At 42.6% G+C, this 14,057-nt stretch overlaps 1 protein-coding gene across 1 annotated transcript; it reads left to right on the forward strand.

The window, feature by feature from the left end:
- Positions 1–1,128: 1,128 nt before the first annotated feature.
- On the forward strand, positions 1,129–10,827 carry LOC139644798 (small conductance calcium-activated potassium channel protein 3-like; the record flags this gene model as incomplete). Its single annotated transcript, XM_071520290.1, has 4 exons — positions 1,129–1,239; positions 7,607–7,734; positions 9,248–9,317; positions 10,411–10,827. Coding segments are annotated over 4 exons (726 nt in total), but the record flags the coding sequence as incomplete, so codon positions are not given.
- Positions 10,828–14,057: the final 3,230 nt, after the last annotated feature.

Raw genomic sequence — 14,057 nt, forward strand, 5'->3', positions numbered from 1 at the left:
TCGCTCTCGCTATGTTTCTCTCTTTAGATCTTGTTTTATTCTCTCTCCCTCTCTCACTGTCACACGCGCACACACACACACACACACACACACACACTCACAAGCAGCCAGGAAGCACACTCATACATTTTCATTAAACACTCTTAATCTTAATTCATTTCTTATCAGGAGTTATGTGACCTCATTAACACCGCCCTCCTCTCCATCTTTCTCTCCCCTTCTTCCGCACGCACACACTCACTTTCTGCATGTATCCCTCTCTCCAACCAACCGACCCTCTTCCTTTCCTCCCCTCTTCATATTTACTCTTAGCTCCTCACCCTCTTTATCTCTCTTCCCTTCTCCTTTTCTCTCGGTGCCTGCCCCTTCAGAGGAACCTGTGAGCACTCAACATCCCCATTGAAAACAGTGTCTAATCTGAAAGTTAATTAAGTCTGTCTTCCTCTCCCTGTTTCTGCTCCTGCTCTCCTCTCAAGCATGTCTTTCTGGTTGAGAGACCACTGTCGCTCTCTCCCTTATGAGTTTGCCATATGTCCCATGTGGGGCGTACTGGAATACAGACAAACCTGTCCATGTTTTACATTTTCACACTTCCTGCAGGCCTCAAGCCTCTGGTGACAGCAGAAGATTGACACCATGTAATTCAGATTGGCAGCATCTAATTAAAGGAAATTAGGTGGTGTCAATCTTTGATGGTTTTTTTTAATCTGCGGTATACTGGGCATATTTATTTCTGCTCCATATAGAGGCTGTATAGTGGGGATCTCACACCAGATGGATTGGAATTGAAAATAGACTTGGCTTGTCTCTCAACATGAGGAAATGTGAATCTGGAGCTGAACTATCCCTCCTAATCCTTCCTCTCTCCCTTTCACTTCTCCTTCTGTCACGCGCTCCGTTCGTCTTATTTGTCCTCGCTCTCTTCAATCATCTGGGCTAATTCCCTGGCCAAAAGCCACTGATTTACCAATTCCTCCTCTTCACCGACTGACTCAGTGGTCTGTTCTTCTGCTCTCTCCCCACTCCTCTCTCTCTCTCTCTCTCTCTCTCTCTCTCTCTCTCTCTCTCTCACTCACTCACACTCTCTCTCTCTCTCTCTCTCTCTCTCACACACTCTCTCTCTCTCAGGGTGCGGGCTGTACAGCTCTGGTGGTTGCCGTGGTAGCCAGGAAGCTGGAGCTGACCAAGGCCGAGAAACATGTGCACAACTTCATGATGGACACGCAACTCACCAAGAGGGTGTGTAGGCATTATGTGGTGGTGGTGGTGGTGTGTGTGTGTGTGTATGCACATAGGTGTCAATACACACTGCGTATACAGAGAGTGTGTGGGACTCTAGCAGAACTATAATTTGTAAAAGTACAGTATTTACGTGTGCTTGGCTTTGGTGGTTGTGTACTGTCTACTTTTGGGATTACTCTCAGGTTGAAGACGGGGTTGTTGAGAGCCAAGATAACTGCCTTGTCCTTTCGCTGCCCCTCCCACACCCTCCCCTCCTAAATCACACTATCACCCTGTACTGTTGTGACAGAGTGTCATGTTATTTGAGTGAGTGAAGGCAATGAAAGGTCATCTCTCTTTCTCTCTGTCTCTCTCTCTCTCTCTCTCAGTTCTGCTCCCTCTCTTGCTGTCTCTCTCACTCTCTCCATTTCCCCTTATGACACCTCTTCTCCTCTATGACCCTTGTCTACCCTTTTTTCCTCTCTGTCTCTCTTTTTCTCTCTCTCTCACTCCTTCTCTCCTTCCCTTCCTCCCTCCCTCCCTCCATCCTTGCTCCCTCCCCGCCTCCTTCCCTCCATCTCTCTCACCCTCCCTCCTCTGGTCCTTTTCAATTTTTCATACAGTTGAAAGACCCAAGTTTCAAAAATAGCTCCCATATCAAATATGTAGGGTACATTATGGCAGCAGGGTATCTGGGTGACTGAACGGGGGAGAGTGATCAATAATTTCAGCTTGGATAAAATATCGACGGAGGAGCGGAATAAACTCAATCTCTGTGGGAGCTGGGCTCTCAACTCATCTTCTAGCAATTTTTGGCCTGACTGACTGTCACCGTAGGGCGTTTAGCATGCTGCACTGTATGTGTGTGTGTCTGTGTCTGTGTCTGTGTGTGTGTGTGTGTGTGTGTGTGTGTGTGTGTGTCTGTGTGTGTGTGTGTGTGTGTGTGTGTGTGTGTTTGTTACAATCTGGAATTCGTTTGACCATCTGAAGTTTGTGGAAATTCACATATATTCTCAACATTGGTAAATGGAAAATATGTTTTGTTGTAACTTTTTTTGGTAACTTTTTTTTGTAAGGCATCATGATTCAATATACTTGCAAACTTAACATAACTGCAGACATTACAAATGTGAGAAAACATTGTACAGCCTCCAAATACATGTAAAACCCACATTTATTGCGTTTATTATTAGTCCTTAGATAAAAAATATTATACCATATATTTTTGAGTGAAAAAAAATCCGGAATCCAGTGAATCACAATCTTAACAAAGCCAGATGTGTACACCAAGTGTCTCAAGACGCGTCACAGTAACGTGTTCGGTGACATTTTCTTCAAAGGGTCTCCTGGTTGTGTAGTGGTAATTGTCTCCTGCTTTCTATTACTGAGAGGCCAATGACTGAAGCTGTTGTATGTCCATTGATTTACATGGCGGGGGACAATCTCGGCCATACCATGGTAACAAGAGAACACAATCACTCAGGGCTTTAAAATGAATAATGCAATGATATCATCCTGCCATCATGGTATGTGCACGCACACACACACACACACACACACACAGAGCCATGCACACAAGCACTCTACTTCAGTGAAATGGCGTTTCCTTCCCTTTGATAGGATTAACAAGAATGTCAATTAAATGCCAATCAATGAAGCTCTAAGCCAATGGACCATGTGCATATGGCTGACAGTGTCCATGTTTGATGTCAGTGTTTTTATCTTACGTGTCTCTTGTTGCAAAGTGTTAAAAGTGTTAGGTGTGGTTGTACAGCAGGAGCCAAATGGTAGCAAGCTATCCCCCCTAAAACAGACATCAATTTGCCTCAGCTTTTTAATTTACAGGCAAACCACACGGATCATTACTGGCATAAAAGTGTGTGGTAGTGAAAGAAATATAGTTGACACATTTTGACCCATTCAAACGTCCTTCTAATATTTTTCACTTTCTTTCAGTTGAAGCTGAGTGTTCTCTCCTTTTTTAGTAGCGCATCAGACTAGATTTATGAAGGCACCCAACAAGACTGAAGTGGAAATTTAGTGTGGTACATTGGTTGTAGAGGACCTAATAATCTTATCAGGGGGGCTGGCATGCTTTAAAAACATTATTCGAAGCCAAATGCACAATGTTAATTTTTATGCAGTGTTCAGTGAAGTGATGTTTCCTTCCCTTTGATAGGATTAACAAGGATGTTAATTAAATAGCTGTTAATGTAGCCCTAAGCCAATGGACCATATGCATATGCTTGTCAGTGTTCATGATGTCATTATGTTTTTTCTTACCCGTCTCTTGGTGCAAAGTGTTAAAATGTTAGGTGTGCTTACAGATTGGCACTTCGGGTACAAGAGTGTACTCCGGCTCCATACTGAACTATTAGTTAATTCAGAGCACTGTGAAAGTCCTTCTGCTATATTCAGAGCATCGCCCCTCTGAACATTCATACTGCACTCTAGACAGTGGCAAAGAAAGAGGTGAATGCACTCAGGCACTCTAAGTCAGTGAAGTGGTGTTTCCTTCCTTTTGATAGAACTAACAAGGATGCCAATTAAATGGCAACCAACAAAGCCCTAAGCCAATTGACCATGTGCAGATGGCTGACAGTGTCGATGTTTGATGTTGTTTTTTTTTTAAATCGTGTTGCAAAGTGATAAAAGTGTTCGGTGTGATTGTAAAATTTGCACCCTGAGTGTGTAATCTGGCTCTACACTGGACCACTGGTTAATTCAGAGCACTTTCAAAGTCCCCGTAGCGTATTCAGAGCATCGGCCGCTCTGAGCATTCAGAGTGCACTCTGGGCACCGGCCAAGGAGGAGGTGCTGCAGCGCTTTCCAATGTTTACACCAGTAGCCAAATGGGAGCAACCTAACCCCATAAGATTTCTAGCAAGCTAGCTTCTACTCAGAACTCACACAGTAAAAATAACTCTTCCATCAACAGCCTTTTAATCTACATGCAAGCCAGATGGATCATTATTATTGTAAATATGTGTGACAGTGATGAAAATGTATTTGACACTTACTGAATGCATTTATACATCCCTCAAATATTTTTTACTCTTTTCCAGTTGGACTTGAGTGTTCTCTTCTTTTTTAATGGAGCATCAGACTAGATTTATGAAGACACTCGACAAGACTTAGTGGAAATTGGGCCTAGCCTGCCTAATGACCTTAACCAGGAGGCTTAGATGTTTTAAAACCATTATTGGAAACCAATTATGCAATGTTAGTTTTTATGCAATGATCAGTGACCCTTCACTTGTTTGTTTGATCCTTTGATTTGACCCTATATGCACCAACCAGCTCTGGCTTTGCATGTTGAGATGGTGATATTTTTGGTGTGTGTGTGTGTGCGTGTGTGTGTGCATGCGTGCCTGTGTTTGTGTGTGTGTATGTGTGTGTGTGTGTTAGAGATGTCTCCTCCCTTCGTCACCGTGCCTGTGAGGAGAAGGTCAGAGCAGGTAAGGCCACGTGTCGCAGCGGCACATGGAAGAGGTGGGAGGTTGTTGCCAGGGTAATGGGCCTGTTTGTTTATGTTTGCTGTTCTCCTGGAAAACACCATTGTATCTCTAGCACAACAGCTCATAATTACTGATTGCATACACAGGTCATTAAGGCTTTCCAGGGTAGGAAGGGTCAAGAATTGCTGCTTTTCCTTTGATGTTAGAAAAATGCACTCCATCACTCATGAAAACACAGCTAGCCATCCAGGATTTTTTTTATCAAAATGAACCATTAATGAAGTTTTACTGTACAACTCCCATTTCTGAGACCAAGGCTTATTTTAATGGTAGTGCAAGTCATCAAGATGCTGCGATATGGGAACGCCTAATCATAACATATTTTTCATGTACCTGCCATAAGGTGTGCTGTGTAGGGAAGCAGCCGGAGCAGATCTTTGACCCTAGGTACAGTAGGAAACCGGCCATATGGCCCCAACATGGCTGCCCAAGTACAAGCCATATGGTCCCAGAATGGCTGCTGCTGTCATTTGGTTTCTGAGCACTTCATGTTGACTCTTTATTTTTGTCAATGGAGTTCCCATCTTTGTCTCATTTTCTACAGTAACTCACATGGGGGAGAGAGAGTGGGATAGAGAAAAAGAGAGAGAGAAAAGAGAGAGGCTCAGAGACTGAGATTAACTGTAAAATGCTAATAGTCTGGTATTCACAGTTCTTATTATTTGCATAAGAAGCAGTCTCCAGGCTTCAGATGAAGAGGGGAGCTTTAGCTCCATCTAATTAAATGGCCTGAAGCAGTGCAATAGGCTTCTCCGGCGCTGCTGGTCTATTAGTCCTTGACACTGTAAGTTTGTGTGAAAACTTTTAGAGCGAGCTGGCCAGACAGACACAAGGTGCCATCGTTTATCACATCGCATTCATCCTGCAGTAATCAATCATTTGATAAATAGGATTTGACATATCAATTTACTAATGGGCCTGTAGATACTAGAGTTATTAAATGTGCTCTTCAATAACCTGGCCCATCATTAAGCCTAGAGGAGCTCTGTTTTGTTCAAACATGATCCAGAGAAATTAACCCTGTAGTGACTAATGGACTGACCATCTAATAGTGGTTGAGTCACAAAATGCTTACTTTTGATTGCAGATAGGCAGTGATAATTTTGAATTTTGTTTTAAAACAACCATGTCTCAAGAGAATGTACCTCTATTATTAAGATGTTAAGAATGATGGTGATAACAGTGTTGTACTAACAACATGCCATGTTTGTGATGCTGTGTTAGGAGCTTTGCAGCGCTGACAGAGCCTTTCCTTGCTACATGGACCGGACTATTTATCATAAAGAGACAGAGTTCTGTAATTCAGTTGATAGACACTGAAAGGTGGGGCGAGCAGGATTTACTCTCATCCCACAGTCCGAGATTCCTATCTAAAACACGATTTGTTGATTGTTAGTGAACCAAACCTAAATATACATTTTCTATTTTGCCATAATGTTAGCCATGAGTTTACATATTTGAATATCTCTGCTATCAACAAACCATAAAATGTTAAGAATGTATAACTTTGTATTGCTAACAGGCATTAAGATGTAGCTTTGCAAGTTATCTGGGTGACTCAACTCCAGGATGGGCCTTATATATTATCTATAGCATGTTGGGTTAGCTCTTTTTGATTTGACTTCCTGTGTGTGACTGTGTCATTGAAAACACATCTGCACGGCCCAGGGCCTGCTACTCTCTTCATCTGTAGCCAATAGTGTTTGTGTGTGCGTGTGTGTGTGTATGTAGGCGTGTATGTGTGTGAACAGTCCTTGACTGCGGTGGATGGGTGCTGATTAGCCAAGCTGCCGGGGTCTTTTGTGCTCCTCAGACGGGGGTATAATTGTTCTTTGTTCACTGCTCAGCTTCTCTTTGAAGTCTCTCATTCAATTTATGTCCTTACAGATTCTCTCTCCCTTTTTCCTTCTCTATGGTATCCTCCCTCGCTTTTTTGCTGGGTGTCAGACCCCTGTGTTGTAATTGTATAGCAACCTATAGAAATACAGTACATGAAACATACAGGAACGGATATGGATATAGAACAATGCGAGGCAGACCTGAGCCTAGTCCACAGAAGTTAGTCTGTAACCTCTGTAGCCCACACTGTAAGGAGTCACCTGACACTGTGACTGGCTTGTTTTGTTCAATCATGGCAATCTCACATCTAGATGATACCAACTAAAGGCAACTGAAGCCCATAGCCGTGACTGGCCAGTAAAATGGAGAGGAATAACCATCTTGCCTGATACTCTAATGAGTCTCAGGCTTCCCATAAGTGAACATCATTACATAAGGCTAAGGATTGTCTTTGATAGTTTGTTAGAGCAGTAATTCATTTTGCTGTTGTTTCTTTCAGTTGTTGTCTTAATAAAATGGAACATCACTGGTTCTAATGAACTGTGCTGGTCCTGTGCTGAATAGCTTCCAATCAGCCAAGACAATGCAGCCTATTTGAGGTAGCCTAAGATATCACATGGCATATAGACAGAGAGATGAGAGAATAGAGGGAGAGAGAGAGAGAGATAGAGAGAGAGAGACTCCTGTTGGTTCTCATTGCCAAATCTCCCTAAGGAGAGAGCTGTTTATGTGCGCATGAAAAGCATTGGCAAGCGAGTCGGTGTGTGTAGAGGAAGACGGAGAGAGAATGAGGGCAGCCTTGCTCCTTAAGAAGAGAAAAATGGTTTAGGTTTTTCTTTGCAGGGAGACAATGGAGAACGCGGGAGAAAAGGAGTGAGAGATGCACAAAGAAAGAGAGAGATAGAGAGAGCAGAACTGGGTAGACCTGTTGCCTGCCTCGGTTGCCAAGGGCTACCTGTTGCTAACGCTATTCGTGTGTGTGTGTGTGTGTGCGTGTGTGCACATGTGTGTGTCTTGTCTGGGAGCAGATAAAGAATGCGGCGGCTAACGTGCTGAGGGAGACCTGGCTCATCTACAAACACACCAAGCTGATGAAGAAGATCGACCATTCCCGAGTCCGCAAACACCAGAGGAAGTTCCTCCAGGCTATACATCAGTAAGGCCACACCTTACACGCACACGCACACACACACACACACACACACGCACACACACACACACACATACACACACACACTAGTGCTACTGAGCTGATGCAGCCTTTGAAATCAGCTGTACTTTCTATCCACCCACAGGTTGGATCAACGCTGATAATCAGATAAAGTGTATGAATCAGTACACACACTCTCTCTCACACTCTCTCTCTCACACACACACACACACACTCACACACAGTGAATCATCATCCACTAAACTAAGGTTCGTTCTAGGCCAGCAAATACAGTTGTGTGACCAGATAGCCAGTGCATTGTGTTCCATGAAAGACATGCTGTTATCTGATAATCATGTCATCTGTACTGATGCTGATATAGATATATTAATCAGAATTGCATTATATATTAGAATAGAGTATAAGAAAATATTTATGCCCACATGGAGGCATAGATTCATCCCACCCACTATCAATATTACTGTTTAGCTGTACTTGAACGGGAGTCAGTGTGATTGGTTTTGTTTTGGGCTGTTTCGCTAACTGATTTTTGTCCCCAGTGTCTAAGCTATCCTCTGTCTAGCATCACAATCAAAGAGAAAATCGACCATTAAATATTCCCCATTCCTTTGACCTTGAACAGTTCAGTCAAGACTTGTGAACATTAACAACTGTCTGCAAAAGCCAAAATCAAGAGAGCCAAGACTCTCTTAATTGGAACATAGAAAGGCAAATCCTGGAGCATGGACTGTGGATGAGAGGCTGACTCTGTGAACACAGTAACAGCGTGCACAGGGCGATTTTACAGGGCTATGGGCACATTTTCTGGTTCATACCTGTTAGCTTAACAATGAAACCAACTTCATTTGGAGCTACAGCCCCACAAAATCAGTCTGCACTTCATTATAACAGGGGAAGCTCCAGGGTTTGTTTCTTGATAAGGCAGATTAGACCCATGGTTCACAGGCTTCTGTATTGTATTTTGGGAGAGATCCAAAGCCTAACCAGGGACAAGGACTGCAAATTAACTGTAGCTAGAAACCCAGTGTGCAGTGCATCTGTTTCATGTTTTTTAACCTGTAACAATGATTTTCTATCAACTAATAAATCATTGAATAAATGATTAATAACAATATTATTAATAATAATTGTATTTTATTTTATTGCTTTGTTATCTTTAGGCCTATTTTAGACTACCCTATTCAGTTACACCAGAGCCATGTTCTCAATCTTATTTCCGTGTAGCAGTTATGCATGTCTTCATCTACATTACAAAACTGCTGTGTTTCAGAGCAGCTTATGTGCCTGATGGCTTTGTACAGTCAAATCCAGAGACACACTGCAGGTAGAGATGAAGCTGAACCAGGCAAGGTGACCGCTCCACAATGCTGCTGTCTGGACCCGCAGGGATTAGCTCTCTGGACCGACTACTGTGTATTTACTGGGCTTCAACTCTGTACTCTGTGTATTTGTGTGTGTGTGTGTGTGTGTGTGTGTGTGTGTGTGTGTTTGTTTGCAGACTACGTAGTGTGAAAATGGAGCAGAGGAAGCTCAGTGATCAGGCCAACACACTAGTGGACCTCTCGAAGGTGAGACATGCACACACACACACACACACACACACACACACACACACACACAATTGATTCACACCATCACAGTGCTTTCTATTTATAATAGACTCCCTCTCTCTCTCTCTCTCTCTCTCTCTCTCTGTATATACATATAGTAGTAATATACGCTGACATAACCACGTAACATACAGTTTAGTAACTCATGATTCGCATGGACAAACACACGTACCTTTGCCCTCCCAAATATATCTCAGCATTCCACTGTTTCCATGCTGACCTGCCTGTTTCTGTGGCTTTGCGTCTCCTAGCAACCAGAACAAGTGTTAAAACAGGGATGACTGAGTGAGAGAGCGAGGAGGAAATGAGAGGAGGGAGGGGAGTGCTCATGTTTTTCTGTTCCTGTGTGGGTGTCTGAGTGAGAATGTGAGCATACACGTGTGTGTGTGTGTGTGTGTGCGTGTATGTGTGAGTGTGTGTGAGTGTGGTTGTGACAGAGAAAGAGAGAGAGAGAGAGAAAGGGAGTGAGATAGAGACTAGAATAAGAGGGAAAAAAAGAGAGAAAGATAGAGCGAGGGTGTGTGTATGCCTCTTTCTATGGAGCATTGCCTTTGGACCAAATATTTAGCAATTATGCAATCTCAATAATTCCATCTCAATTGGCCACTTGTGAGTTTACCATGGTTACAGAGGCCATGATGTGCAAGGCAGATACACTGTGTAGCCTTCCTTTCATTCTCTCTTTCTCCTTCCACTTATTCTGTCTTTCCTCACGATGTTATAACGCCCACGGAGAGAGTTTCCTCCAGCCTCTTCTTCATTCCAGTCTCTACTCCCTTTTGTACATTTTTTCCTTTTGCTCAATGCCTTACTCATCCCTCACCAGCCTCATGCTTGCCCTCTTTCCACTCGCACTTAGTTTTCTAACCCCTACTATGATCTCTCCTTATCCCATCCAAAAGAATTTTCTTTAAATGAATGAATTTGCAATCTATGTCTTCCTACTTCAAAGTACACTGTGTGAGTTGACTAACCCCTCACTGTCCTGTCCTGTCCTGTCCTGTCCTGTCCTGTCCTCTCCTCTCTCTTCTCCTCTCCTCTCGCCCCCTAGATGCAGAGTGTGATGTACGAGCTGATGTCGGAGCTCAACGACCGCAGTGAGGACCTGGAGCGCCAGATGCTTTCCCTGGAGCAGAGGGTGGAGCAGCTCACCGCCGGCTTCACCGCCCTGCCCGCCCACCTCTCGGCTACCCTGAGCGCCCAGCACGCCGCCCTGGTCCACCTGCTCCGAGAGAGGGATGTGCGGGACAGCAGGGGAGGAGGAGGGGGAGGAGGAAGTGCTGTGGTCCCCCTGTCTCCGGTGCCCCCCTCAACCGCAGCTCCAGCCTCGGTGTGTCCGGTCCAGGTCACCGCTCCGGCCCAGGTGCCCGCCTTGGCCCTGGAGTCCCCACTGACGGCCCAGCCACTGAGCCCAGAGGGGAGCCTGGAGGCCAGTCCCAGCCCCAACACCTGCACCTCCAGCTGCTGAAGACAGCAGCAAGGACCAGATGAGGACAGAGATGGAAAGGAAACGGAGGGAGGGAGGAGGGGGTTCTGCCAGTCCTATAGCGCTATGATCTCCAACAGAAGACTAAAGGAGAGGAATGAGGGAGGAGGAGAGGATGTTCAGGAGATCCTCTAAAATTAGCGCTCCATGATGGAGGGGTAAGGATGGGAAGATGTGGAGAAATAAAGTGGGAGGGTTAAAATGGAGGGCGAGTGAAAATGGTGAGACAAACATGTTAAAGACTTGGGAGATAAGAGAAGGAGGGAAAACATCAAGGAAAGCAAGTATAGGGGAAGGAAAACGGAGATAGGATGGACATTAAAATGTGTGAGGGGGAGGAAGAAAGAGGAGGAGAAACCGAGGTAGAAAAGGTGAGGAGGGGAAGAAGAGAGGAGAGATAACGAGGAATAATTATATGGACTCAGAGCTTCTAAATGGAATCTACTCTAATTACTGAAAAAGGCCTCTTACTCTGTTTCTCTCTCTTTCTCTGCTTCGTTCTCTCTACCTCTCTATCTCTCTCTTTCTCTCTTTCGCTCTCTCTCTTTCTCTCTCTCTCTCCCTTCATCAGGAATTAATGACCATGACTTTTTATCCTTATGATGTATTTTCTATCTGAATGCTAATTGTGTGTTAACGAGCATCCCTTTAACAGAAGGTTCGATCAATACGACCACAATACAATCTAGTGGCATGCACCGCACACACACACACATGCAAACACGCACACACACACACACACACACACACACACACAAATGAGATCAACTCAGCATTCACGCAATATAAATGAACACAACACACACACATGAATACACAGGCTTTCACAAAGTAGGCCCTATTTACACCCACACAAAGAAATCACTGCACTAGCCCACGAGAAAATAATATAGCCTATACTGCCAAGCACACAATGCACTGTCAGTTTCAACAGAGCACTGCCGAGCAATTTAGACACACTGTAAAAAATGTTCATCCAAACCACTTTACCTGTTGTGGTTCTTTGCTAATGTAGTAGTTTAAACTTGCAATCAATAGCTGTGACATTTTAATTACTCAGTTGAAATAAAACTCAACCGCTCACTGAACTACACAAATTACACATCAAGTTGAAATAACTTGATTTCATATTGAGGGACTTGACTCGTCATAATATCTGTTTGTGATGGGAAGATGCTAGCAGATGATAACAAAATCACTTTACGCGACTAAAACAGGGTTTTACTCCTGACTTGAATTACAGAATAAGTTGAACTGACTATTAAGTGTACTTGCACATTTGTCATCTAAATTGAGCCTTCAGAACAGTTACTGCCACATCCCACCAGTCAATTTAATTTCTATGAACTATTCTTCTGGCAAACTCAGAAGACGGACAATGAATAAATTTCTCTTGAGTGTGTTATTAATTAATTTGAATAACCATTGAAATTGGTATTTTCAGCTGGTTGGTTAATGTTAATATAATAACACTAGTCACTAAGTTAGAGCTCTGCACAGACTTGATGCTCCACAATCAGTGAGACTTCTCATTGTTTTATTAAAAAACTAACAAGCCAAGTGTATCTACCTACAGGTCTACTGCAAACAGTTAAAATTTTATCCACTTTATCAACAATAAATTACCTGTTCCATTGTTTTACTTGGTTGTGATTATGGAGTCAGTTTGACTGAGATGCTGTCGTAACTATTGTTTTGCATTCATTCTCTGAACAAAATGTTTATACTGATAAGCAATGAAATGTTGACCTAGTACATTACTACACGCCATAGTAAATTGATAGAATTTTTATTGACTCGACTTTTAAAATTTCCAACTGATTTACTTGTGATTATAAGTTGAAGCGATTAATATTTTTTCACAGTGTACAAAACAAATATTTACGACCCTTCATAAAGGGAAGAAGACCTTACTGCCATACTTCTTCAAGCTTACGGTCCCAAAACAACTCACTGTTATCATGAATGTATTCTGTATACAGAAATACACTCAAACACTCTTGCTTGCTCAATCACATAAACTGCCATGCAGGCACAGGAACACACACTCACACACACACACACACACACACACACACATGCACACATACACACACACACCTTGTCAACCAAAGTGCTCTCTCTTAAATGGACTTCAATAAGAGGCAGGGAACGCTGCTGTCACAGGGGACAAAAGATAGCAAGAGGCGTTGCAGATTTCTTGACAATATTTCTGAGGGAATAACTGTGAAAATCTGGGCATGGACTTGTTACAGTGCTGTACATGGACTGCTCTTCACTGCTTTAACTGAGATCCAGGTGGACTGCGAATGAACTGAAAGGAACACAAGTAAACCTTATAAAGGATAAATGGCCATGAAGGAACAGCTGTTCATGAAATAAATAAAACATAGAAAGAGAGACTTACATATATCTAAGAGGAATTATAATGGTGTGACGGGAAAAGAGACAAGCCTACCAATTCTCCAGACTCTTTCATTGGAGACAATTTTGAAAACTGTCTTATAGCGACATGCTGTGGCCGGAATACTGAATTACATAACGCTTGGAATATTGTACAGTATGCTGTTAACGAAATCTAGCTTTGTATTGCTTAGTCTTTTCTACCATTATGATTAAACGCAGTTATAGCTGATATCTACTATTATTAAACTATAGTATTCTTCTCATTCGTCATGACAATTATGATATATGTATTACCAATAAGTTGAATAATTATGAACAAGGAAAGTGCCGTTTGAGGTTGAAATTATTTTGTAATTTTATTTTATCAGAGAGAATTAATAAAGTATATATCTATAACATTACAGTATCCCTGTTCTCTCTATCTGTCTCGCTGTCTCCCTCCCTCCCACTGTAAGAGTCTCATCATTTATTTTATTTATTTATTTTATTTTTATATATATATATATATATATATATTTTTTTTTATTTAATTTTTGCTAGGCTAATTCAATTCAATGGGTGCTTTATTGCCCTGACACGGGGCTTCCATATATTGACAAAACAAAAGACCCAAATGAATTATTCATTGCAGAACAAAAACAATAACAGTCCATTTAGAACAGATTAGGTATCTACAGTGTTATTCTTCAGTATTGTTACCCACTTCCCTTATTGTATGACAACAATCAACAATCAATCAATCTGCACACTGACTCTTCTCGCCACATACTGTAAATAGGGAACTTTTTATTTTACCCCTGTTAAAC

This window comes from Centroberyx affinis, unplaced genomic scaffold, assembly GCF_046629955.1.
Source record: "Centroberyx affinis isolate AG114_WGS23_722 - 3 ecotype Tasmania unplaced genomic scaffold, CSIRO-AGI_Caff_v1 ptg000065l_1, whole genome shotgun sequence".
NCBI lineage: Eukaryota > Metazoa > Chordata > Actinopteri > Beryciformes > Berycidae > Centroberyx > Centroberyx affinis.